Source organism: Daphnia magna, linkage group LG7 (genome assembly GCF_020631705.1).
Source record: "Daphnia magna isolate NIES linkage group LG7, ASM2063170v1.1, whole genome shotgun sequence".
Taxonomy (NCBI): Eukaryota; Metazoa; Arthropoda; class Branchiopoda; order Diplostraca; family Daphniidae; genus Daphnia; species Daphnia magna.
This window is the reverse complement of record NC_059188.1, coordinates 853245-878951: the sequence shown is the minus strand read 5'-3', so window position 1 is coordinate 878951 and position 25707 is coordinate 853245. Positions and strand designations below refer to the sequence as shown.

Genomic DNA, 25707 nt, shown 5'->3' with positions numbered 1-25707 from the left:
TGATGCTTGGATGACTTGATCTTACTTCACAAGATGGGAGAAGCATCGCAGACCGCCAATCGAAGAAAGAAGATTATTGAACCTTGTTCGTGTAGGATGCATATATATACCGAAAGTAATTTTCATAATGGATGTATTGGCTTTGCCGATGTGGTTGAACAAAATAATAAGAACGTTGTCGTCCGTTAACTGCGATTCGGTCCGTTGACGGTCCCTCGAAATGTCTAAATTATAAACCCAAACAGCGATATTCAAGTATTAATGTGAAAACCATGATTTCATCAACAATGTTATACTTGGCGCAGCTGTAGAAGAGTCTCTTTGGGCAATTCTTCGATCCAGTCCCGATCTATGAGCGTCACTTGACGTACATAACGTTTGCCCGTCTGTATGAGTTCGGTGAAAACGATGCAAGAGGGTTTCGTGTGGAAAAGGACGGACGATGGGTGGATGGTCACTGTTTGACGCGATCCAAGCTGTCTCAAACAAAAATAATTTCATGTTAGAACACGTAGGTAAATTTAAAAAAATAACGACAAAATAACGAACAGTGAGATAATGTCCTTCACGTTGGTACTCGGCAACCGAAAGAAACAGGCCGGCCAAAAGACAGCGACGAATAGGCTCCGTCTGTGGATTGCATGATTTCATCGGGATGTTGGTTCGTTCGCACAACTCAGCCAACTGTTTTCGCACTTCAACGGCGTACAGCAAATTGCGGTAATTGACAAAGTTCTCGAAACACCAATTCTGCGTAACGACAAATTAACCAAGTGTTCAAATCAATGTTTTTTCTTCTTTCTGACGTACTCTGTTCTGTTTCGCTGTTCTAAAGGCGCGGAAAATGTTGAGCAGAGTCATATGGTCGCCTTCGGAAGACGCGAATTTAGCACGGACATTGTTGGCCTGCTCCCGTTGGGCAGAGGCGTTCACCATGATCGAATCGGCCGATAGCAGCGCTACAATGCTCACAATTTCCTCCCTGTGACCAAAGACAACCACAACCAGTTGATTTGATTAAATCGATCGAATAAGAAGTCAATCAAGCGCAAAACTCACGTGCATCCAAGATCTTTAGATGCTAGGATGAGTTTGGTGAAGCGCGGATCAAGCGGAAAAGCCGCCATCTGCTGTCCTATTTCCGTCAGGACAGGTTTATCTATCGATTGAATCCCACCCAGCAGGTGAAGTTCTTTCATGGCTCCCTCGATTAGCTTTGAAATTTACAATTTCAGTTAAAACAAATCAAATTCACGTTCAAAATCAATCGTTTTACTTCGGTCGGTGGTTTATCCATGAAATCAAAATGCAGTGGATCTTGAACACCCAAGGCCAGGAGTTGAAGCACAACTGTAGTCAAACTGCAGCCTAAAGTTTAAAAGAATTTATGAAGAAAAAAATCAATCAACTGTAAATATTTATTTTATTCTCTAGTTAGAAACCTTACGCTGAATTTCAGGTATAGCATTTGGCGCCATTTTCTCGAATTCCTGATTTGACAAACCAAGATGATTACATCAATCGTCACAAGAAACTTTAATTTGCTATTCATTTACGTTTAATGTATAGGCACGATAGCAAAAGCCGGCAGCTTGTCTACCTGCTCTCCCAGCTCGTTGCCAAGCCTGAGCCTGAGCAATCTTTTGTATCCTAAGGACATCCATACCTGTCGCTGGCATATGAGTTCTATGTTCAGATAAAAAAAAAAGATCATTAATATCATATTTAAATGAATAGAAGAATACTCTCTTGAGCATCACCTGGCTTTGACACGACCACAATCAATAACGTAGCGTATACCGTCGATTGTAACGGACGTTTCCGCAATATTTGTACTTAGTACCACCTTCCTAGTGTTGGGTGGCGGACTGCTGAATGCTTCCATTTGCTGATTTTGAGGTAAATTGGCAAACAGCGGGCAAACCTTTAAATTAGCATACTTACCTTGCAGATCCTAAATACAATTTGAAGATTAAAAAAAATATAGTTTCATCACAATAATCGAACAGTTGGACTGTGCATACTTTAGCTATCGTGCGAGCGCTTTTGGCGAACGCTTCGATTTCTTCCTGACCCGTTAAGAAGATAAGAATGTGATGACTGCGCATAATTAAATTGAAAACGTTAAATCGAATAGGATTTTTTTTATAACTAGAAAGCGAATGGTTCTCTTACTCAGCTGGAGCGTCTTTGTGAATTTGAAAGAGTGTCACCAACGAACTAAAAAGATAGTCTTCCTGAATTTGTTTGGCGTGAAAAACTTGGATAGGGAATTGCCGTCCCTCTAGGTAGACTACGGAAGCTTTATTAAAGTACAAGCTGAAATGATCAACATCCATGGTAGCAGACATGATAACAATCTAAAACGATAAACTGTAATTAAGATGTGTGTAAGATAAATCAAGGAAAACTCAACTGACTTTTAAACGATTGTTTCCCTGTTCAGCCCGCTTTTTTTGGGCGGTTTTCACAACACTGAACAACACATCTGTGTGAATGGTCCTTTCATGGGCCTCATCCAGGATGATGACACTATATCTCTTCAGTAAGGGATCCAACATGGCTTCTCGAAGCAACATACCATCAGTCAAGAATTTGACTTTGGTCTTAAAGTTAGAAACATCTTCAAAGCGCACAGTGTAGCCAACTGTTGTGCCCAGTTGAGCACCCATTTCCTGTGCCACTCTTGTGGCAAGGGTAATGGCAGCAACTCGTCTAGGCTATAATTATTCGTGAAATTTACATACTTTAAGAATTTATTAATTCTGACAACAAGACTATTACCTGTGTGACTGCAATTGTACCATTTTCAGTCATGCCATGAGTAAAAATCAATTGAGGGATCTGGGTTGTTTTCCCACTCCCAGTTTCTCCTATAATGATTAATGTTTGATGTTTCCTGAGTTCTTCCAATAGTCTTTGCAGAAAATAATACAATTAAACTAAACTCACATTTTCAATGCTTAAAACATTACCTTTGTCTAACTGCATAAATTGGTAAAGCTTGTTTCTGGGCTAGTAAATCCTCTCTGGAGTAATGCGCTGGAGCAGGTCTTTTGGTAGCATCTAAATCTCTGCCTGGGGTTCTTTGTATATTTCCATTAAACTTCACTATTTTAGGGAAAGAGGCACCGGAGCTTCCACTACTCTGCGCAGGACGCTTGCCATGAGAACCGTTAGTACTATCGTTATTATTCTGTGATGAGGAATCTGTCATTCTCATGTCAAAGTGTGGGCCGCGCGAGCAACTCAACACAAATCTACAACAAAAACTGTTCGGTTCCCAACGTAAAAAAGGTTTAACAGACCAAAATGTTAGCAATTCATGATGTAATGAGCTTGAAAATAGTCAAAAATCTAAACGAGACAATTGGAAAGACGGAAACTTGTTGGATTTGTCACGTACAAAACTATACTTGTAGACAAACGTGTCGTTCAAGTGATTTCGTCTGCTAACGAAAGCTCCGTGTGGTATTCAGCATTGCCAGATGTCAAATTGAATCCCAACACTTGCTTTTTCGATTCAGTAAAAATATTACCTTGTAAAAAAAAAAACCACTCAATTAGCACTAGCAAATCTGACACGGACGGGATACCTGTTTAACTATTCAAGCATCACAATTGCGGTTTTCGTGTCCCTTTTAAAAACGTAACTACTGTCAGCATTCCAAAACCTACTTGTGAACGACGGAAACTATCTCCAGATGCGTTCTTTTGTCGTAAAAATTGAGGCTATAAATTTGTTTCTAAAAGATGTTATTATCAGTGGATGGAAACCGTTGTTCCCCCGCGTCTGGGCCTGATATACACGGCATAGCATAACGTACAACACAGATATCCACCTCATACTAACGGCGGCTAAAAAGATTGACGATCCTCATCTCGACAACTGTGAAAATGTTTTAAAAGCATATGCCGACAGATGAAAAGCCCACGTCGTCGTGTTCCATTTCATCCAAGAAAGAAAAAAAAACCCTGGAAAACGCAGCAGACGGTAGACTACCGACATCTCAACCCCCCCTAAAAAGTTTATCTACAACTGAACCGCTTATTAGAATTCGAACGGAAAGGACACGCTGATGTGTACATGTGATGTTTCTGAGTTTCTACCTTAAAAAGAGAAAAAACAAAAACAAAAAAGAAACGGGACTTGAAAACTGACGAAACAAGACCCATCTCTTTTGTACATGGTAATGGACGAGACCGTTATGTGCACGTCCAACAGTTGATGACTCTATATAAGCATTTCTTTTAAAAAAACAAAAAATTTTCTTTACGTCATTCTTCCATCTTCCTGCTGCTTTGTTTTGTTTTCTTTTAACCTCTCCGTAATTATTCACGTCTTTCTTAAAAACTCCTCCCCCCAAAACCATCTGCTTATCTTTCCAACACACAAAAAAATAACTGAAAATGATACTAGAGGTAATACATTAGCGCTCTAGACATTTTCGAACGACCATAGTTTACATAGCACAAACGCAACCTGTCGGAACTAAGCATCCAATGAACGTCTGTTTCATTTCTTTCGGTCGGCTCATTTTCTGACGCAATACAACAGCTAAGATACACACACGTGTGTCTAGAGGTTTACTACTCTTTCTACAACTGAAAAAAAAAAGGTTGAATAATTTGCAACTACCTGACGTATTACTCGCCGCAGGTAAAATACATTTCTCTTGAGCGATGGGACACCCCTGCCAGGCACCTGTTCCGCCCATTTGACCGAGAGCGTAGGAATGACGAGTTGCTTTTGTGTGTGTGTTCAGTTTTCGGTTCATTTTACCCTCTGCTTTTTTTTTTGTTTGTGCTGCCAGGGGTAGAAGGTAGGGGGGGATTCTACGCATATATGACAGGAGCTCCCGCCTGAGAATCGCATCAGTTTATTGGTTGCTCGTAGACAAGTTGGACGTTTAGAGAAGAAAAAAACGAAATAAAAACGAAACAAAATGAAACTTTTGTTTGTCGTCGTGCTGGCCAGTGCCCTGATTTTGGATCATCATTCAAGCGAAGCGCAAAACATCTTCTCCAATTTCTTGAATTTCTTCAGCAATTTGAGCAATTTCCAGCGCGTCAATCGACTGCAGTCTTCGATAACGACGAAATCAACGCCAGCCGACGCTCCTACAGTCCATTCTATCGAGACGTCGATATCCACATTAACGGAGACGATGACGATGATGGAAACTCTAACGACGACCGAAGTTTTGTCCGTCTCCGTCGCTCCCATCACTTTCACCGAGTACAACGTGGAGACGGTGAGATCGACGTTAACCGAACTAGCGCAAGAGACGGTGATGGTGACGCTGCCCGCCCTGACCGACACCATCACATCGACCATGACGGAGCTAGTGACATCTATCGTCAAAGAAATGGAAACAACGACAGAGACGGTGCAGATCGAGCCTACGACAGTCATCGTGACGGAGGTATCCACCACATCCATCACGGTCAACCAAGTTCCAATCACGATGACGGAAGTGATCCGCGAAACGGAAACGACTGTGTCGACGATGACAGTCACAGAGTCTTACACGGAAATCGTTCGTTCCACCGAAATCTCGTCTGTCCCTTTGCCCGCCGTTACGGAAACGCTGACGACTACGCTGCCCGTCGAGACCAGCACGATCACGTTGTCCAGCACGATCACGTTGCCAGCTGAGACCGTTTCAATTACAATGCCGGTTGAAAATGTTGTAGTTACTTTACCTGTTGAGACGGTGTCTGTTACGCTGCCCGTTGAGATCAGTACGATTACCGTGTCCAGCACGATCACTCTGCCCGTTGAGATCAGCACGGTTACTGTGTCCAGCACCATCACAATGCCCGCCGAGACCGTTTCGGCCGCTGCTCCAACCGAAACTGCCCTTCCAGAAATTGCACCTTCCGTTAAACGTCGTCGCAATGTTGAAGACATCCACCTGGAACAAGAAGAGTAAGTCGTAACATTTCATTTAATAACATGAAATTTCTTATTCAAATTGAATTTTGTTTTTAAATTTGTTAACGTGGCAGATTGATACCGTCGGCCGTAACGCTCGTGCCTTACATCATCAAACGTTCCATCGACATTGAATCGTCCTTCATGGAACAGCAGAGCAAACGCTCTCCAATGATCAAAATGGCATCATAGTCGCATACATTTCAATTCCTCACTAACAATATTTAACTAAATTCATTCACAATTAACCAGTGTACATCTCAAGACATTGCAATGGTTCACTTTTTAAACCAACATTGCCCGACTCAACGTATTTAAATGATTTCAACTATTGAAAACAAAACAAAAAAACAATATATAAAAACATCATCCAAACGATCAATTAGCGTTCTGCAAAATTCATTTTCTCATTGGCATACTGACCATCTGCCCTCGAAAAATGTTAACCACATAAAATCTGACCATCCTGCAGCCTTTATGTAACATTGTGCACCATAGGTATAGGTTACATCTGCCTATACAAAATTTGAATTGAAGCGCGGGAAATCACCGGTGCATGATGGCCTTACCGCGGTCACGAAAACAATTCCATCATTTTCATAGAAGAGGATTTTAAAAAATTAGAAAAAAAAAATGATTTCCTTCTTTTTTTGTTTTTCGTTCCAGATTCCCAGAATTCCGAAACGAGAGTTCGGTACGCAATTCCTAAAAGGTAGTGGCCATCGACAAATGCCGATATAACCGGAGGCCAATATTTTTTAAATGCAACCAACCTGTTGTCGATGGATCCACCGGTCGAGGGTAAAGGGACGAAGGGTCCAAAGCTTCCGCGGAATGTAACTGTAATTTTTTTTTTTTCAGAAAAATAAAGAAAGACCAGCGTATTAGTAACATGCAACAGCAGTCAACATAATAAGAGAAGAGAGAGAGCAATTATTCTTTCCCTTCGAAAGGTATTTAAAAATCGTTAAAATAGTCAGGTGAAATTACGCATTTCCTGTCAACAAACGTCAAAATACTCAGCAACGTTAATGACCGATTATTCCGTTAGAAATTCTCATTTTTTTTATTAACGTACTACACGCCGATGAATATCTTTGAAACGAATTTGAACTTAAATCAATTCCCACTTGAAACCGGCGCGTACAATTTTGGAAGGCGGCCATTCTAAAAATACATTTACGTCATCTTTGAATGAAAATCCGGTCGTGTAAAATAGGACGAATCCCTTCGCACAATAACCGCGTTATTTACGTGCCATTCAGGTAATCTGAATAATCTTTCGATTCTTAAGATTTCAAACCGTGTGAGAGACAAATAGATTGGAAAACTGGGGAAATATTTTTAAACACATTTCTTTAAGAAGAAACAAAAAAAATCTCACGATCGTCTAGACGACCCAGCCGTGACTGAACGACTTGGCCGATATATTTATTTTTTAAGCGTGAAAGAAAGAAAAAAAAAATGGAGGAAAATGACCATTACTAAACAATGATTTACTCCTAGCGGACGGACGGCGAAAAAGAAAAATCTGAACGTTCAACGGCCCGTCTCGTAAAAGAAAGAAAGCGTCTTGTCCACCATTTCCCGGGTGAACACTACCTAGCAAAATGCAGTGGAAAAAAGAAAGAAGTTGAACGACCTTCCCATTTTGCTAGTAACTAACATCAAATGCAACAGCATGTGGTCTCTCCGGAGCGTCACACAACACACTTAATTAATGTTGATATACGTAACAACCGATAAATGTACAGTACGCCAGAAACACACAACTACACGTGGGCTATTCTCGTGTTAGATCGGCGATTAACAGACGTTAGTTTCATTCAACTTTCACCGATGACAGTTTTCGGTCATGCATGATGTGACGTAAAATATGATTTTTCTTTTTAACTAAGCAATAGCGTCGTCCTATTTTTTTTTTTGGGGGAAAGATGTTAAAAATGGAAATGAAAATTAAGTGCGATGCTTATTGCCTTGTTCCCGATTTCACAACTATACGACGGTTAATTGAGTTTCGGTTCAATAAATACTAAGACGATTACAGGGGGGGGGAAACGTGGCGGACAGACAACAACAAAAAAATGTAGGTTAACCAAATGGATGGATGCGGAACTCGCCCTGATTATTTAAAAGAGACTAACATCAACCGCAACGTAATTTTTTTTTTCACTTTTGATTCGACAGCCAATTGTTTCCTTTCATATTTTGCTACCACACGAAATAGTAGTGGCATAAACAATTTAACCGTTTAAAATGTAAATTGGTTAGAGACGGTGGTAAAAAATGCGTAAATCAAACATTTGGCGGGAAAGTCGATCTACTTTGAAATCCCCCCCCTCCCTCCCCCGAAAACAAATTGGCATTATTGCTGGAATAAATGTCATCCGGATAAATCGACCATTACAATGCACCCAACCATCAACACAAAGCTTTTTGACTACACATTTTTAGCGGATACGGATTGTGAATTATAGACTGTAAATACACAGATTAAATCGAGCCAGAATGAAACAGGGGGTGACCTTAAATCGGAAAACGGTTGCACAAATGACCGAACAATTCTCATTATCATGGCACCGGTTGAATGTATGAGTGACTGAGTAGAGAGAGAAAAAAAAGAAACGTTTATATTTCCGCCTTACGTTTCTTTTCTCTCTTTAATCTTTCCATACATTTTCTTAGAAAACTGTTGTGTCCGGCAGGTAAAATGAGACAGGTGAGCGGTGTGGTAGGCGTGTGCTCGCTTTTAATATGAGACCTTCCCGTTAGATAAACGTAAAAGATTGCCGGCCATTTGTTTCAGGATAGGAATTAACTAATAATACACACACACACACACTTGTAAAAATGGACAATAACAGTAACAACGTACTGAGTATTCCCGACCAGAGTGTGTGGTGTTTCGTCTCAGCTTTAAAACAAAAGTAGCTTCCCGGTGAAAAAAGCTTTTTAATTTTTTTTCGTTCACAGTACGAATCCCAGCGATATCACTTTCGATTCCAAAGAAACGGTATTTGCATCTATCGGAGCCGTTTTAACTACCCGAATCAATATTCCCAATTACATCATTATCTTTAAAAAAAAAAAAAAAACTCCCCCCAAAACTGCTATTCTGATTAATGAAACGGGACGTCCCGTTCATTTTCCTAATCTCAGCGGTAATTAAAAAAAAAAAAAAATTACCATCTTAAATTTTGATAATTGCAATTAAAGTAACGCCTAATCAAATTAAAATGATGTCAGAGAAAATTAAAAAAAATAAAATAAATTTTCTTTACCGGCCTAATGAATTTTGATGTCCATACCGGCTGCTGTTTTTATCTAAAAAAAAATGAAAAGAAACATCGTTTAAAAAAAAAATTAAGTCGAAGAAAAAGAAATACAATTTCTCTTTGAAATAACCTCATTTTGTGTTGCGAACGAGCGGGGGACATTCGGCAGTAAACCTCCCGTACTGGTTAAAAAAAGAAGAAGAACTTGCGGTCAGTTGTAAATTCGCCATGTCGTTTAGTGGCTGTCACCATCGACACAAAAGGTCCAAAAAGGATTACACCAAAATGTGTCGACTGTCTGAAGCTGGGAAAATCGTACACAAAAGCCTCAGTTCTCCACGACCATCCGAAAAGCCGCTTCGCGTTGCCAATAAGTCAAGAGAGCCAAAAAAAACAAACAAAAAAAATAGAATAAGGTTAATTCTATTAAATCTTGTCCTGGAAAAAAAAATAAAATAATACTGTTCAGGTTAGTTAAACAGACTCTTATGAGTAAGCATAAGAGGCAATGAAATGTTCACAATAAAATGCCACTAGTTTATACGTAGCCTAGATGCGTCCATCCGGATTTAGTCTACTAACTACTGGGCGTTATGCATATTACGTTCATAATGCGCGTGGCCCGCATTGCAGCATCCACTATACCGCAACCTCCCACTGCATAGACTGATTGATTTTTAATTGAAAAATAAAATATACAGTATATGGAGACTATCAATATCCTTTAAAGGAAAGAAGATCACTAGGTTTTTCCATGCCCATCTAAAAAGGATAACCTAATAATGCAGTAGACCGAGATCAAACACATATCCTACATAGCGGGCCTATAGAATCTTTCGTATATACTTACAGCAAGCACGACATGATTCATCCTTCTCATATTGGCTTAATCATCACGTATCCATGCAGCAAAGACAGCCTCTTCTTTTCTTTTTTTTGTTGTTGAATGATGCTGAGAAATTCGTGAGTTATTCCGGGATGATTAAAATACTGTGCAGCCTCTAACAATGAGGTCCTCCCTCTCTATAGAACACCCTCTCCGCGACGATGGAAGGCTGCTGGATGTGTATAACGGGAATCATCTGAAAGAAGAAACCGCAAAAAGGTAAAAAAAAAAAATAAACTAAAATAAAATAAAATACAATTTCTATTCGTATAGTGTTGCGGCAGCGCACTCTCAATGTTGTGTTTGTCATCCCCCACTCCGGCCATTACCGCCACCACCGTCACCACCATTTTTGGGTTCCGCATCCCAGATCGCTATTCGCAGATGGCCTTTCTTTTTTTTTTCTTCAATTTGGTGGGTAAAAGATGAGCGAAACTCTCTACACACACCTAAAAAGATTGTGGAGAAATTGTACGCGTATAGTAGCAACTAGCAGTAAGTAATAGAGTAGGAAATTAAAAACAACACCTTATAAGCATCCGGCTAGTATACACACACACACACACACACAGACACCGGTGGGGTGTGCGTGTGTACAAGGTAGGGTGACGCCTATTTCTCTCTTTGTAACACCACAAGGTATACGAGATATAAAGATAAGATCCGAGTGCGGCTACTCGACCAAGTCCATTTGGTGTTGATCAGCCGGTCAGAGTGGCTCTGTCTTCTCCTCTTTTGTCCAATCCGAAGCCATTCAGATTTTGTTTCTATCGCCGACGACGTCGTGACAACATTGTGAAAAGAACATCTTCCACCACAACATCCCATTTCATCATGAATAAGTGCACGTTGTCCATGTTCGTTGTGATTATTTGCGCCATTGTCGTGCAGCAGAGCAATGCCCAGTCAAACAGCTTCTTCAGCAATTTCTTCACCCTGTTCCGCCGGGCCAGCAGACCCAGTAGTTCCAGACCGAACAGCAGCAGCAGCTCGAGCCTTTCAATCAACCAATGGAGTTCATCGGCTGAGGCTTCCGTTAAAACGATCACCATGACAATGACCGAGACGGAAACATCTGAGATGATGATCACGTCTACCATGTCGGAATTCTTCACAGTCACCGAGACAATTACCGAGCGGCTGATTGCTACTTCGACGCTGACACGAAAAATGACGGCCACAGCCACGCAGGTCGTCACGTCTTGCCCCGTCCAAGATATCGGATTGAGGAGAATCAACTGGAAAGAGATTCCCAACCGGATTGAAGAGATTATGAAACGTTCCGGCCAACCTGCGTGAGTTTTAATTTTAATTTTTTTTTTTTGGCCTATTAATTAGTTTTGAATTTGTTTTTTGTTACCAATTGTGTCGTGTGTTTTCTTTTTCTTTTTTTTTTACTATTTGTGCCATGTCTTGGAAAATTTGTTTTAAATAGTTTGGAGCACTCGGTTATTCCGGAAGGTCCGTACATCATCAGAGGACGGACTGCTGACATTGAATCGTCTATTGAAGGAGAAGAACAGCCCGAGGGTGAATTGGAGGAAACGCTTCAGGAGGATCAGCCGTCATTCTAAAAAAAAAAAAAAAAACAAAACAAAAACAAAAATTATTGGTTCATTCATCAACTATCATAGATTTAAGGACTTGGAAGAGATGCATTTTCGTAGTTCGACAAATTGTAGTAGATATATATTTTCAACGTGCATTTTTCATCACAGTCCTCCCCCCCATCACCTTACCATCAATCTAACAAATAATTTAATCCCTCAGCATAATTATAAATATTATTTCTAACAAAGATTTTGAAAAATTCAGTTTGAATTGAAAAACTGTTGATTTTCCAATTCTTTTTTTTTTTTTTTTACCTTGTTTGATTTTTTTTGTACGTTATTTAAATATCTGCTGAAATATTGTTTTTAATGAAACAAAAATAGACCCCGGTTTGACTGTTTGCTCTTTCAGGCGGAAACATTTTCATTCTTTCCCAACGGATTTGACCACCTGCCCACCGTCAGCCAAGAAAATAAGCGGTACACATGCACGTCGTGTGGTGGGGCACCGGGAAAAGGTGGGAGCGTTTCAGTTATTCTGTTTTTTTTATTTACCTTTTTTTTTTTTCCTTATTAATAACCACGCTCGGCAACCCCACCTGTCGATTGAAATTCAAACTGTTTGGCGGCGGTGGCGAGGGAAAACAAAAAATTTGGGTACGAAAATCGGGGCGGGACATCCAAACTCCCGAGGGTTTCCCCGCAGTTCCAGAGAAAACGCTAATGGCGTGTCGAGCCGAGAAAAAAAAAACAAAAACAAAATAAATCACGAAATTAGGATCACTAGGGCTAGTAAATAGGCTAGTTACATCATTCGTCATGGAGGGAGTCATTGGAGCTGTGACCCGTTGTTCGGATTTTTCATTTGGCAACGTTGAGTATCACCTATTCTTCTCTGCTCTTCAATGGCTCGCTGATTGCGCACACGTGTCCAACAAATATCAGAAAGCTCTCTAACCTAGTAACCTTATACCTACTTTTCACCGCCATCTATAAATCAGCAGAGGATAGAAAACGTGGATGATGATACACAAAGAAATAGCCTACTCATCTAATCGTTGCAAAAAGAGCTTTTCTTTTTCGCGCAGCATTCACAACACATGTAGGAAATGTTTTTCGTGCTGCAGAAAAGAAAAAAAAAACGTTTTTGGACCGGTGATTCGACACGAATGTAGGCAAAATGTACCTGTTCCTCAAATGGCGCGGATCCAACCAAAAGACGCAAGGCTTTATGGAGATAACGGAGGTCGTCCGATAAATGCTGCGTTCCATCCTGTTACGATACGGACAGTATACGTCAACAGTTTGAAAAAAAGAAAATAATTCTTACTTCATTTGGGCATGTCCTGTTAATCCCAATGGAGGTGACATGACCTACTGAGAGGTAGCCTCTAATATTACACCACAGCGCGTCTAATCTTCTGCGTTTTGACCACACTTTTCCATGGGGGGAGAAATTCGCTTCCGTATTCCATTTCCACCAATTGTGTTTTGTTCTCTCTAAGTAGGAGAAAAGAAAACAAACTTGTTAATAAAAAAAGAAATAATAATAATTTGTTCCGCACACTGTGTTACTCTATGACCGACCACCTAAAGCTACTCGACCTCTTTTTCTTTTTCTTTCTTATTTCTCTTGTCCGCGTTGATTTCCTTTTTTTTTCTGGTATCAGTCCAGAAAAAAAAAAAAGGGTTGAAAGCAAAAAGTCTGCCGGCCATTTTTTTTGTTGAAAGGCCGCGCCTCACACCACACTCACACCGAAAGAAGAAAAAAAGAAAACCACCTGTATGGACATGGACTTGAAGGATACGTATAAAAGGGCTGGAAAGATGTCTACCGGCATTCATTCCAAGTTTGTTCTTCCAGTTGTCTAGCTGTTCTTCTACTTTCTTCAACAGCCTTGCAACTCCTTTTTAAATTCGTGTGTAAAAAATCTGCAATATAAAAAATGAAATTGAGCGTTATCGTATTGGTCTGCTGTGCCTTGATTGGTCAGATCGAGTCACAGGGTACTGGTAACAGGCCTAGTTTCATTCAAACCATTTTCGCACCTATCGGACAATTCTTGAGCATCTTCAGAAGACCCAGCCGACCAGGTGTCCAGGCAGAGGCTTCCATTCAACAATCAGGTGGACAAGTCGAAGCTTCATCTTCTGTTTTCACCGATCCTCAGCTGTTGCAGGAATCTTTGAATAGCATCCAACAAATCCAGGCTGAACCTGTCCTCCAGACACAATTCGTCACTGAAGTGATGACAGTGTTCTCCACCATTCCGAGCCTGGAACGAGTCACGAGTATCGAAACTGTCGTCGAAATGACGACTGAAACTGTTTTCGAAACGGTCAAAATGACTCAATTCAAAACTGAACATGTCACCATGACCCACACAACAGGAGTTTGCTCCACGACGACGACGACGACTCCATCGTCAAAAGCTGCTTCATCTTCTTCCAGCAGTAAAGTGGTGGACAAATCGGTCGTCACTCCATCTGCAGTGTCAACGTGAGAATTAATTTTTTTTTTCTTGCATTTTTTTAATTAGAAATAATTTATTTAAAAATGTATCGTTAAATTTCCAGTTCGGCTGCTGTACAACCTACCAAGAAAGCTCGTTTGGCACCCTACGTCGTCAAACGGGCCGTCGAAATTGAGGCATCATCACTCTAAAAAAAAGAAAACTGTTATTTTTGAGCGGGAAGAAATTCCAATTTCAAAAAATTGTTATTAATATTATTATTATTGTTTACTATTGCAAGTCGGTATATATATTTAAATATGGAAGATTATACACGTACCCACCACAGTTGCAGGATGTTCCCTTTCCGGCAGCTACAATAAATCGATTTTTCGATCGAAAAAAAAAGGTGCAGTCGAAATGTTCTCACGCAGGTTGAAGGTGTACCTGTAAAAAAAGAGAAAGAAAAACAAAATTATTTTGGTGGAAAAGAAGTAGCGTTTAAAGAAATATAGTGGTCACGCTGAGGGAGGGGAGGGGGAGCGTTCTGTCGGTCAACCAAGAAAAGAAGTAAGCCGACAATTGAATGTTAACTACACACAGCACACGTTCATATGGAACATTTTTAAAAAGAGGGCCACCAACTGTCTGGTTGATAGCGAGTTCGTTCCTCCTGAATGGAGCGACTGATTACACAGACACAAGAAAAGAGAAAGAAACCCATCCGTTTTCTGACGCTTTAAGGGTACGAAACACGTGAAATTGGTCCAGCCTAAAAATGAAAATTACAGGTGGTATAAAAATGCTATTAGCAAAATGTGAAAACTGTTATTCATATCCTTCACACAGGACCGTTTTCTTTCTTTTTTGATTGGTGCCAATGGGGTTTAGCTGCAATGCCAATAAACTTTGTTTGCATAACATCCGGGACGATGACGTAACCTTCGTTTTTGATTAAGAAATTCCAAGAACGGGTGAGGAGCAACCTACAGATTTTGCACACACATGAAATTAGCAACGGTAATTTGGCGCACTTGAGGCTATCATTTAGCCAAACCATATTTTCTGCTCTTTTCCTAAATAAACGGCAGCTAGGAGAGTCTAGTAAAGAAAACACTTATCTTTAAACAGTAAAAACAAAGCAGGAAAACCCCGTTAACCCTCATTTTGCTGCTGTCAAAGCGCTAGAAGGCGTTTCGCAAAAAAAAAAAGAAAGAAGAAATAAAGAAAGAGAGATAGAGAAAAAAGGAGGAGGTAATAATGACCAAGTAATCACACACCTGTTACAAATGTTCTGGCGTCCGTCTCTCCCTCTTCTTTCTACTTAGGGTTGATAATCGTACAAAACTGTTTCGGTCCGGCCTCAGGTGAGTGTCGCTGACGGTATGCAACGAACCGTTAAACGTGTGGGCATGCGCGTATCTTATGCGTGAAACACGCAATCACCAATAACACGAGACACTTTTCATTTCGGTGCGGCTAGGAAACGGAAACAACAAATAAATAAATAAATGTTTTAACGGTACATTTTTGATTTTTGTTTTTACCTGCTCAATTTTCCTGATGGCTTTAATGGTTATTTATTTTAACAGGTAAATAAGCAAAGTTCATCGGCAATATTTACCTGTATGCAACGTAGCGGTATGTGAACCCCATCTGCAAAATGACGAAGTCAAAATGCTTCGCACTTGAGCGGCTTATTTTAGACCCCGTTATTCACTGACCTGCCACAATACTCCCTACAATTTGCGAACGAAAAAATACAGAATTAAAAAATTCAATAATCCATTCATGTACAAGTTTTACAGCATCATAAATTCGATTGCGGAAAGAAACGACGCAATCCAATGAGTACAGTCGACCTGATTCGATACACTTTTGACACACAAACGCATCTGTAGAAGGGACACACAACATCTTGCGAAACCATCTTTAAACGGGGAAAGAGTCACCTGAAAGTGCACGGAGCTAAATCGATTTTTTTTTTTGTAACCTTAAATCGTCTTGCATTATTAGTCCTGCCTTTTGTACAGTATGTGCACTTTAAAAGTATTATTATTATTTTTTTAAATCTTCTCATCCCGCCTGCAAGAATTGAGCACACAAATCATCCCCATAAATAACGGGTTACCAAACACGTCCTCAATGGGCCATCCCGCTAGCGTCATGACCAGGAAGAATAAAAACGACGTCGACACTACAAGAGGCTTCTTCTAAAAGCGACCAGATTCGCGTCGCTCTCTTAAGTGTGAAAAATCTTCTTATTCAATGTTGTTTTTTGTTTTTTTCTTCTTTCCTTTTCACTCCGTTTCTTTCGTGTTCAATATCCCCAAACAGCCGAGCGACCTCCTTCCCACACCGAGTGGCGACACACACGCACGAAAAACGTTTTGACTACATGACTAAAAGACCGTATAGTGGCCAGTAAAGTACACGTAACTCGTCATAAAAAAAACGGTAGCGAATAAAAATGAACACGACGATAGTGTGTGGCCAGGTGAGAGAGAGAGAGAGAGAGAGAGAGACAAGTATCTATAAAGTAGAGGGGACTGTTTAGCGGCCAACTCAGTCGATAGAGCCGAACAGACACTGGCGGATTGAGCCTCGTCCTCTTACCTCAAAGAAATGGTTCCATCCGCAATGGTCAAGTGGTACGTGCTGGCGTTGTGTTTCACCTTATTCGTCCATTCCAGTTGGGCTCAGAGTACAAACGCGGGATTTTTCGGCGCTTTGGCTGCCAATTTCGCGCAAATCTTTCAGCGACGCACGTCCACTGCAAGTGAGCCGGCCTTCGTCGAACCTGTGACGGTCTATTTGACACAATACGAAACTGTAGTGCAAACGGAAACGGAGCGATTGACAGAAACGGAAACGTCTACCTTGTCTTTGTCTTGGCTCAGATGGACGACGCAAACAGAGCGGGAATTTCTGACTGAAACTGTCACAGAAACCACCACATCGGTTGATGTTTCATTGTTGGTCAGCGTGGCCGTCGTGACACTGACCGAGAGATCCACTGCTTACCAGACCGTCACATCCACAGCCACGTCCGTTTCCTTGGCCACAAAGACAATGTACTCGGAGTACATCGTGACAGAAATCGCTTCCAAATGCCCGACGTACACCGTCAGTGTAGGCATGTTGCAACGGCACGGAGAAATCGAAGAGGACCAGAAATCTCTAAGAATTCCTGAAATTCACGATGAACTCCACTTTTCAGATGAAGAACTAATCAAGGTGGACGATTTCGCATCATCGCAGTTGCAGAATAAAAACGTACTTAATAATAAAAATGGACAAACCTTCAAAGTGGACGACTTTGGCCAGTTGAAACCATCGGCAATGCCCACGCGGGATGTTATCGACATTGACGATATGGATTTAATGGCCATGCAGCGTCATTTAGAGTTGGATTTATCGCCGGAAGAACAAGAGAGTGCTCGGAATTCAGGGCCGGCCTCAAACGTGGCACATTTAGCTGAAAACCGAGATGCTATTGATGTTGTAGACATCGATGATCTTGACCTCGTGGATGGATTCCTTCGTCGATCTACAGGCCAATTGACGTAATTTAGCATTTACTTTTATTCATCAAACAATTTTAGTGTACGTCAAATTTACTTTTTTATTTACCTCCTCAGGTCCGGTGCGGCTAAATTGGCCGGTAGCCCACACCTCATCAAACATTCGAGCATCATCGAGTCGTCTTTTCCATCTCGACAACGTCAATTTGATATCGCAGAGAATTCCCAGGCTGATATCACAGCCGATTTAAAGTTCACAAATTGAAATCAATTGTTTTTGATTCAAATTGTCTTGGTGTTTACAGCAATGAACGTGTAACGGGTTACCGGGGGGTTCTCCCTTTGTTCTTTTTCCAATTTTCCTTTGTTTGATTGTTGTAAAATGTTATTTTATCTTCCTTTTTAAATTATCGGATGCTGCTGTGTTGACTGCCACGAAAAAATGGAAAACAAAAAAGTGGGAATTAATTATTTGGAATACACAACTTAAAACTATTTAGGTACAATGTATACAAATGAAGAAACTAATTAACATACTTTTCTTAATCTTCGTCAGGAACGTCTCTGCTTATTATTAATTTTTTCTGTTGCGGTCAACTGACGTTTAGCCCAGCCAAATGAAACAACGGATCTCCATTTAATGTTTCACTGGCTATTTAACTCTATATATTTTTTAAAACGTCGCTTTTGTCCGACCACTAGAAAACGAACGGAAAAAAAAAAGATACCTCGAGTCCAGCAGGTCCGACGTGTGAAATTTCCGAGGCTTCACCCCCTCTATTCGCATACCAACAGTTGTAATCATGTACTAAATTATACATGAAACATGGGAAGGTTCAAACTTTTTCCTTGGGAATTGACCGTATCGTATTCCTTTTTCCACCTAATCGAACACTCGTAATCTCTTTGGATTATTACACAACTTCCTTCGGTCGGGCACAGGTACTGCTCGATTTACAGACAGATGGCAGCAGGGCAATGCGCGGTTTTCCATCTTGTTGTGTTCAATTCTTCTTACTACTGGAAAAGAAGATGCGGTCAGATAGGGAAATAGAAAATCAGTGTCCGTGATACGTAACCCACTAACCTGCATGCAGCGTTGTACCTGGTCTCGAGACCAAACGGCTGGGCCAAAAAGGAAATCTTTCCGTTGGCGCCGTTTGAACTTGAGACCCTTAAGGTTTACGACTCCCAATTTGTATTTTAATTGCAGTACCTAAACGCTTTTTTTTTTTTGCCAAATCCTGTTTCACAATAGGAAAACAAAAGATTTAATAATATTAAATTGCTTAAATGGAAGTTACGATAATTCCATTTTTGTTTTGTTTTTTATAGTTTGAGCCAATTTTCGCTGGATACCACGAGACAAAGGGTAGACGATATCGACGGCGACGTCAATTTTTCTCTGAAATAAAAACGACTGAAAAATATCTTTGCATATACCTGCGGCCGTCCTAAATCCTTGATTACACCGTACAGGAGAGACTCGTCGTACGAACGAAACCAAATAACAAGGTGATTTCCTAATGGACAGAGAGGACACGTCGCCAGGAAACCGCAGCAATGAAAAACCAAAGAAAATAAAGAAAAAGAAAAATTATTTTCTTTTTTTGTGTGTCTTTTCTTTACTCTAGATTCTATAAAAGGATGAATCGTTAGGTGTCGACAAGCTCAGAAAGTCTTTGTAGTCGCTGCAGTCCAGTCCGAATATTGCGCTCGTCTGGAATTCCAGTCCTCAACTACGAAATTAAAAGGATTTAAAAAAGAATGAAATTGTTACTAGTGATATTGCTAGTGAGTGGATTACTGATTGGAGAAAGCCAAGCACAAGGTCCTTTTGTTCGATTCTTTGGCAATCTATATCTGAACCTTAGAAACACCATCAGAAATGCGATCGGAATCACGTCCACATCGACGGTTGTCAGCTCCACAACGATACAGACGACGGTGACTGTGACCGTCGTACCACCTCCAGATGTTGCTGAAGAAGAAACCAACGAGGAAATATTAATAGATTTCCCCATTCTAATCAATTCGCAATTAGAAACAATGGATACAGGACCAACCTCGGAAAGCGAAGTATCAACGACTACGGAAAGCGAAGTATCAACGACTACGGAAAGCGGTTCGGATGCGACTACGCAGAGCAGTTTGGAGTCAACTACGGAAGAAGTCATTATAAAAAAGGTTCCGATCATCGTAGATGCTGTGTCTGATCTGCCCGATCTATCGACGATAAATGCCGAAGTGGAGACATCGACGATCAACACCGAACTGGAGATATCGACGACAGATCCTCAAGTGGATCCAACCACTCCTTTCCCTGAAAAGGACAACATTGAACAAGAAATCAACACGGAAATGCCTAAACTGGATCCAGGGGATATTTCAGCTATGGAAGCCATGGTAGAAACCCTTTTGCAAACACCTACCACTACGGTAGCTAGCCCAACTACGCCGCAAGATGTTCCAGACACCACGGAAACTGAACCTCCTGTCGTTGTTAAGGTCGTGCAACCGGTTAAAATCATACCGACAGAGGTGTCTAGCACAACGACATCTTCCAGCACCCAATCTGTTAGGACTTCCACAACATTCAGTACTTTGGCTCCGAAGAGAACAATTCATTTCACCAGACCTAGTTGGACACCGACGTTCTTGAAATTAGCCAATCGAAATATCGCTTCTTCTCGATACTTTTTTCCGGCACATTTCCGACGACCCAAAGGCGAAGATTTCGGAATTGACGTTCAGGAAGATGACAATATCTTTTTAAAACCATCTAGAGTGTTACCGTAAGTTTTCATTAGAATTATCTCACAATATTCAGTTTAGTAATGAAAATACTTTTTTTTTTTGAGAGTAGGGTGGAGAGTTCCATAGGTCCACAGATGCCTTACGTCGTCAAACGTCACGTCACCATTGAATCTTCGTTACGGGCATCGCAGCAACAGCAACGCAAGACGGTGTTGGTCACTACGGCAACAACAGATTAAATTAAATATCTATTTATTGTTCAAACAAAGCATAAGCCGTTTCATGTTGAAACTGCTTCACCCATTTTACCAATTGTTATATTTATTTCCAAAATCAAATTTACAAAAAGAAAAAGAAAAATTTCGTTACATAAATCTAGTTCACGTAATTTAAAAAAAAAAAAAAAAAAGCAACAGGATATTTTGATTGGAAAACTTACAACGGGAAATACGCTTTTAGCCAAAAGGACAAAACGAACTTTTGGTTCTGAAACAAAGGAAGGGCCAGGTCAACACGCTATTACTGCGCCATTTTGAAACCACTTTGGCGCACTGCACACAGCGATTGATACTTAAAAAATCTTGAATTTCAACTGAAGAACGTTACATTTCCTTTTTCAAAACAGGGGCTTTTAGATGCTTTACAACAATCGTTTTTATTTTAACTAGGGTATTAAAACAGAAAAAGCTTTAAGAATTGGTGGAAAAGGCACTGGTTGACGACCATGCTCCAAAAGGGTCTCTTGGGATTATGGGTTCGATTTCGTGCCCTTTTTGTTTTCAGGTTAGAGATAACAACTGTGGCAAGCCCCGACTGCCTTGTTAAGACTCGGAAGTAACAATGTGGCCGACAAATGAGTCATCGTGTACGTTGGCTACAGAAATCGGCCCACAAATTGCTGAAACCCCATTGGTACGTTGCAGAAAACTTAAAGAAACATACCTGCAACCTGTTATTTCTATCTAATGTTTCAATTCTAAGAAAAAACATTAACAACCACAAGCATGGTTGGAGGCGCCCACCCGAATAGACAACGTGTTCGTCGAATGGCGCGTAAATGATATTAGATGGCCAAAATGAATGAATTTAGGGCTAAGCTGACTAAAGATTTTAAATCGTCAATGCAATATATTCACCTGAATTAGTTTTCCACGATCCTGGTGCATCCCACTAGTTAAAAGCTGCAAATTTGTCGGAAAACCACCATGACTCAACCGAATCCTTTACCACTTGTGCGCGGTTTGAAATCCTTTTTCTCGAAGAACTGACTGATGTCTACTGCCACCTAGCGGTGAAATTTGAAACTTCTTGTTTTTCTAAAACTAAAATTGAAACCCGAAAGAAAAAGTTTTCTTTTTTTTTTAAGTTTCTCTTTCAACGTACCCAACGAACGAAATAAATAGCCTTTTCATACTTTATTTTTCGCTGCATCATGTCCGTGCCGAGAGTAATAATGAAAAGCGACGATGTGTCGTAGAAAAAAAAATTGGTAGGAGGAAATTCTCACGATCACGTTAGTAACAAAACAGCGACAAACTACACAACACGCGTTCCAGTACCAAAATCTAAACTATATCCTTCCACCGTATCTTACCAACTGTCGCCTTGTTGCGATATGCCTGCACAAAGAACTACATGCCTTGCGGTATAAGATCATTAGACACCCAAGTGCTAACGACGTAATACCCTGGAAGGTAGACGATGAAGAAAACTGACGCATCATCAACTTAAGGTATATTATTCTGTTCATAAATAACAGAGCTGGACAATCGGCTATCTGTTTTTGCATTCATCACAAGTATTCAAAAATGTGAAACAATTTGACAGGGATCTGAAATCTGAGCATTATTCACATCACAAAATGAAAGTCATTCAAGAATTGGCAAGACTTCATTGCCGTATCATTGGTTTAGACGAAATTCGCTTTGTCACTTGGTTAGCCGTGAGCCATACACGTCATTTTAAGCTATAACACAAAGCCCTCTCAACTTGAATAGTTTCTGTTTGTTCGTTTTCGTGTTAGCAGAATACACAGAACAGTTAAATGAAATTGTTTCCTCCCCCTCTCAAATATCTTTGATTTTTATCGCCCACCGCGATCACATAAGCACTCGTCTTTTGAATGCCAGTGATTGTGAAGATTGTGTTAAGCACAGTGGACCTTCGTCATCAAGACAAGTTTTTAAAAAAGGAATAACAGGAATTTGCATTTTTTTTCTTTCGTCAACACAAGCGCATGCGCTCTGAGGGTTAGATAGTAGCCTATACACAAAAGTACTATACACAGATTGCAAACGAGATCAATAACCTGTTTATTTCAGATGTTCTAATGTACATCCAGCCATCAAAGGTCGATTCGGATGAACACTATCCGCCATTGAGTTTGCTGCCCGTGAATGATTCGCTCGAATTATATCTGTCACCTTGATCATTTGAAACTGCATAAACAGCTCCTTGTCGAGCCGAGTAAAATTCTGTAGATCTATCTATCACCAAAAGAATGTCTAATGGTCATTGCCTTATTTTTGTGTCTTCTGATGGATATCAGCCTGTTTTCTATGGTCGTTCGTCAACGTTTCACATGCAGCGTTCTGCGTTCAATATTTAGCATAAATACTTCTTGTCCTCGTCTAACGTGGAAATCTTCAAATACAGTCTACCTGCCATCTACAGGAGGTCGACATAGAACTTGGTATGACAATATGCAAAGATAAAATAAAGTCCTGCAGAATTTCGAGTAGCACCAACAAAAAACAAAAATTGCTAAACAAAAATATCTAGGTTATACAGTTATTCTATCACGTGTGTTGCTTAGACAACCTCCATAAAAAAATAAAGAAGCAAGGGACTTAAAATGGGCCACCACCTAGCTATAACTAGTATATAAATATGAAACATTCCTCTGCGTGTGTACTCACGCGGGAGTTGGGTGTCATACAGGATGTTTTGCATCGTGCCCATAGTAGGGCTAACTTTTATGTGGCAAGATGTACTATATAATAAGCCAGTTAATGAAGTACACATCATTAGTGAAGACCCAGAAATGAAAGCAGGACGAGTTTAATGGCGGAGAAAGAAGAGAACTTCTTTTTCCTATATAGTTTTCCGTGTGATTAGGTCTACGCAATAACCAGCAGCAATGAGAATGGACTTGTAACAACATCTGGTGTAGATTTTCGTATAGAAATTCCCACCGTTGGCTTTAAATCACATCTTGTCTTCCGTTTCGTTATTAAGAAAGGTGTCCAGTGCCCCGACAATTCTATATGATACCATCGAAAGGATCGTGTGCTTTTAGCGCCTTCAAGGGGATATACCTATTGACCTTTCAATTCCAAACATCACAACATTGTTTCCTCTCTAGACAGACTAACAGTAAAAAATACCTGTGAGGTGCTCTTTGCGTGTGCACTTTAAAAAAAAGGGTTTTCTCACAGACGGAATAGAAACCCTATGGTGTAATAGCGTTGTCAGTAACACAGAAACAGTTTTAAAAAGATGGCGCCAAAAACGAATGCCTTTTACGAATATGGGTTTTTATAGGGATCTTTGTCCTTTAAAATGAAAACAATCATACGCTGGCATATCCAAGCACGCACTTCTATATAGGACGTCCTTGTCCTATTCTACCTATGTAGCTAGACAGAATGGTTAAACTTTGTGATTGATGTTGTCTGCCTCTATAGATTTGAATTCCGTGTTTCGCATGACGACAGTGTAGTCTAGACACATAACAATATAAAAATTCCGGACGTGGACCTAAAAGTAATTTTTCAAATGATTTAAGTTGTTGTCACGAACAGTATGATTTCTTGTGATGTGTATATATATATGATCAGAGCCAATATTATTTAAAGATTGCTGCGTTTATGCCTTGCGAAAGCTTCACTCTTATTTCTGGTGCGATTGTAAACACGAATTAAAGAAATATGAAATTTTTGGCAATCAAATCTACCGTTTTGATTAGGTTATTTTTGTGCATCTCTCTCTGAACAAAACAACAACAAAAAAAAGAACGCCTGCTATCTGACAGATTGAGTAATGACGTAGCCATAGAAAACTAGTTTGAAACACATCCCCCTCATTGTAAAACAAGAGCGCGTCGAAAAGCTTATATAGATACATTTGAATTGATCGGCTAGGTTAATGTCGCTGTTGCAATATCTTGTTTGATTTTTGGGCTAGCCCCCAAAAAAACTAAAAGCGATGCGAAATGCCCGGCAAGCATTTGTGATATAGCCAGTTCTTCGTTATCCTGATCGCAACAACTACAACGTTAATCTATAAACATGTGTGTGAATCGAAACCGGGCGCACTTCGGGGCAACAAATCAAAGTGGCATCAATCAAATAAAATTTCTTCCGCGTGATTAGGCAATCAAAAAGTTCATCATCTAGGGTTTTTTTTCATCACACCCATTTTTTTCTTCTAGCCTTTCGTGTGATATTGGCCAAGGTTGCAGGGTCGATGACTGCCCAAATTAATCCAGGACATCTTCATCATCAAATGATGCACATAGATATTCATAAAACGGACAGAAAAAGAACGTCCAGTGGGCAGTTTGAAAGACTTTAAAAGAAAACTGATAACGCGTCGTTCAAAAAAAAACGTGTAGCGCAGTGCGAAAACATTCGTTGAATATCTGATGAAATTCTTTCAACTTTTGGCGCAGATGGTTGTGAAAGAAAGAATTCCGGGAAGAATATATGGAAAGATCAAATTTGCGCGATTATTTATTCATCCTGAAATCGTCAAATGCGTTCGACATTCTTTTAAAATCCCTTGGCCCTTTCTTGTTTAAATGTATGAACGGATGGCTGCACGTATATTTCGTAAATGAAATAAATGAGGTAACATTCAATTGTAGGCTAGACAATAAACTATATAGGAACTATTTCAACGACATTACATATTAAGTCCAGCAAAACTATTCCCTTCTTCTATAAAACGACCAACACGTGTATTGTTTTTTGGCAGGTATACATCCCATTGTTTTGCATAAACTGTATAAACGAGCGTGATGTATATTCTACATACATATGCCATTCGCGTTAATGGAATCGATGACCTCGCGACGGCCACTCACTTTCCTGTGGCCAGCAGCCAAGTTGGATCGGACAGGAGCACCCAAACATCGTAAAAGAACTGACTCAATGAATAATTCAAATGTGGCTTTGCCGCCCCGTTGATGTGCGTCCCTTTCACGAGGCTTTATATAGAGCGAAACAGAACTAAATGCCATAACAGGCCAAAGGGGAGAGCGATGCACAACGACCGTTTAGATATGTCTTGACGCTTGAAGCACCGTCATTTTGATGAGTCAA

General features: G+C 40.3%; 4 protein-coding genes and 3 long non-coding RNA genes across 15 annotated transcripts; 3 read left to right on the top strand and 4 right to left on the bottom strand.

Annotated features, from left to right (window-relative positions):
- Positions 1 to 116: 116 nt before the first annotated feature.
- LOC116927051 (ATP-dependent RNA helicase DHX33-like) lies at positions 117 to 4758 on the bottom strand. Its single transcript, XM_032934014.2, has 14 exons — positions 2976 to 4758; positions 2785 to 2917; positions 2421 to 2720; positions 2176 to 2360; positions 2025 to 2100; positions 1761 to 1954; positions 1557 to 1686; positions 1448 to 1490; positions 1277 to 1368; positions 1060 to 1214; positions 811 to 982; positions 550 to 750; positions 297 to 476; positions 117 to 224 (listed from the first exon to the last, which is right to left on the bottom strand). The coding sequence occupies exons 1-14, from the start codon at positions 3221 to 3223 to the stop codon at positions 186 to 188; spliced, it is 2148 nt and encodes a 715-aa protein (XP_032789905.2). The 5' UTR covers positions 3224 to 4758; the 3' UTR covers positions 117 to 185.
- Positions 4759 to 4860: 102 nt separating this feature from the next.
- LOC116927111 (agglutinin-like protein ARB_02240) lies at positions 4861 to 6316 on the top strand. Its single transcript, XM_032934101.2, has 2 exons — positions 4861 to 5932; positions 6013 to 6316. Exons 1-2 carry the CDS (start codon positions 4947 to 4949, stop codon positions 6128 to 6130), a joined length of 1104 nt encoding a protein of 367 aa, XP_032789992.2. The 5' UTR covers positions 4861 to 4946; the 3' UTR covers positions 6131 to 6316.
- LOC116927271 lies at positions 5782 to 13583 on the bottom strand. Of its 7 annotated transcripts, none has more exons than XR_006649674.1 (12): positions 13485 to 13583; positions 13225 to 13430; positions 12980 to 13149; positions 12836 to 12922; positions 12459 to 12770; positions 10628 to 12369; positions 10356 to 10548; positions 10064 to 10295; positions 9344 to 9570; positions 9220 to 9262; positions 6712 to 6778; positions 5782 to 5918 (listed from the first exon to the last, which is right to left on the bottom strand). It is a non-coding gene; the product is annotated as an uncharacterized LOC116927271 (long non-coding RNA). The 7 variants fall into 7 exon arrangements; XR_004396555.2 differs by lacking the exon at positions 13225 to 13430 and having other exon boundaries at positions 12459 to 12639; positions 12697 to 12770; positions 13431 to 13571; XR_004396557.2 differs by lacking the exon at positions 13225 to 13430 and having other exon boundaries at positions 13485 to 13581.
- On the top strand, positions 13575 to 14450 carry LOC116927195. The gene is made up of 2 exons (XM_032934213.2): positions 13575 to 14149; positions 14227 to 14450. The coding sequence occupies exons 1-2, from the start codon at positions 13596 to 13598 to the stop codon at positions 14312 to 14314; spliced, it is 642 nt and encodes a 213-aa protein (XP_032790104.2). The 5' UTR covers positions 13575 to 13595; the 3' UTR covers positions 14315 to 14450.
- On the bottom strand, positions 14443 to 19834 carry LOC116927257. 3 transcript variants are annotated; one of them, XR_006649675.1, is made up of 15 exons: positions 19693 to 19834; positions 19434 to 19607; positions 19256 to 19365; positions 19070 to 19149; positions 18714 to 18870; positions 18355 to 18646; positions 18164 to 18288; positions 17736 to 18055; positions 17405 to 17652; positions 16982 to 17292; positions 16719 to 16912; positions 15727 to 15841; positions 15650 to 15669; positions 15383 to 15581; positions 14443 to 14549 (listed from the first exon to the last, which is right to left on the bottom strand). It is a non-coding gene; the product is annotated as an uncharacterized LOC116927257 (long non-coding RNA). The 3 variants fall into 3 exon arrangements; XR_004396530.2 differs by having other exon boundaries at positions 15650 to 15841; XR_006649676.1 differs by having other exon boundaries at positions 15650 to 15841; positions 18355 to 18643.
- On the top strand, positions 19287 to 20757 carry LOC116927102 (location of vulva defective 1). The gene is made up of 2 exons (XM_032934092.2): positions 19287 to 20421; positions 20493 to 20757. The coding sequence occupies exons 1-2, from the start codon at positions 19394 to 19396 to the stop codon at positions 20620 to 20622; spliced, it is 1158 nt and encodes a 385-aa protein (XP_032789983.2). The 5' UTR covers positions 19287 to 19393; the 3' UTR covers positions 20623 to 20757.
- On the bottom strand, positions 20275 to 21674 carry LOC123474735. The gene is made up of 3 exons (XR_006649680.1): positions 21520 to 21674; positions 20474 to 20602; positions 20275 to 20408 (listed from the first exon to the last, which is right to left on the bottom strand). It is a non-coding gene; the product is annotated as an uncharacterized LOC123474735 (long non-coding RNA).
- Between the last annotated feature and the right edge of the window lie 4033 nt (positions 21675 to 25707).

Coding starts and splice junctions, on each gene's coding strand:
- LOC116927051 (XM_032934014.2), bottom strand. CDS start 3,223: ATGAGAATGACAGATTCCTCATCACAGAATAATAACGATAGTACTAAC. Junction 1,955..2,024: donor GCGCTCGCACGATAGCTAAA/GTATGCACAGTC, acceptor AATTGTATTTAG/GATCTGCAAGGTAAGTATGC. Junction 983..1,059: donor TCTAAAGATCTTGGATGCAC/GTGAGTTTTGCG, acceptor CTTTGGTCACAG/GGAGGAAATTGTGAGCATTG.
- LOC116927111 (XM_032934101.2), top strand. CDS start 4,947: ATGAAACTTTTGTTTGTCGTCGTGCTGGCCAGTGCCCTGATTTTGGAT. Junction 5,933..6,012: donor ATCCACCTGGAACAAGAAGA/GTAAGTCGTAAC, acceptor TTAACGTGGCAG/ATTGATACCGTCGGCCGTAA.
- LOC116927195 (XM_032934213.2), top strand. CDS start 13,596: ATGAAATTGAGCGTTATCGTATTGGTCTGCTGTGCCTTGATTGGTCAG. Junction 14,150..14,226: donor ACTCCATCTGCAGTGTCAAC/GTGAGAATTAAT, acceptor TTAAATTTCCAG/TTCGGCTGCTGTACAACCTA.
- LOC116927102 (XM_032934092.2), top strand. CDS start 19,394: ATGAAATTGTTACTAGTGATATTGCTAGTGAGTGGATTACTGATTGGA. Junction 20,422..20,492: donor AAACCATCTAGAGTGTTACC/GTAAGTTTTCAT, acceptor TTTTGAGAGTAG/GGTGGAGAGTTCCATAGGTC.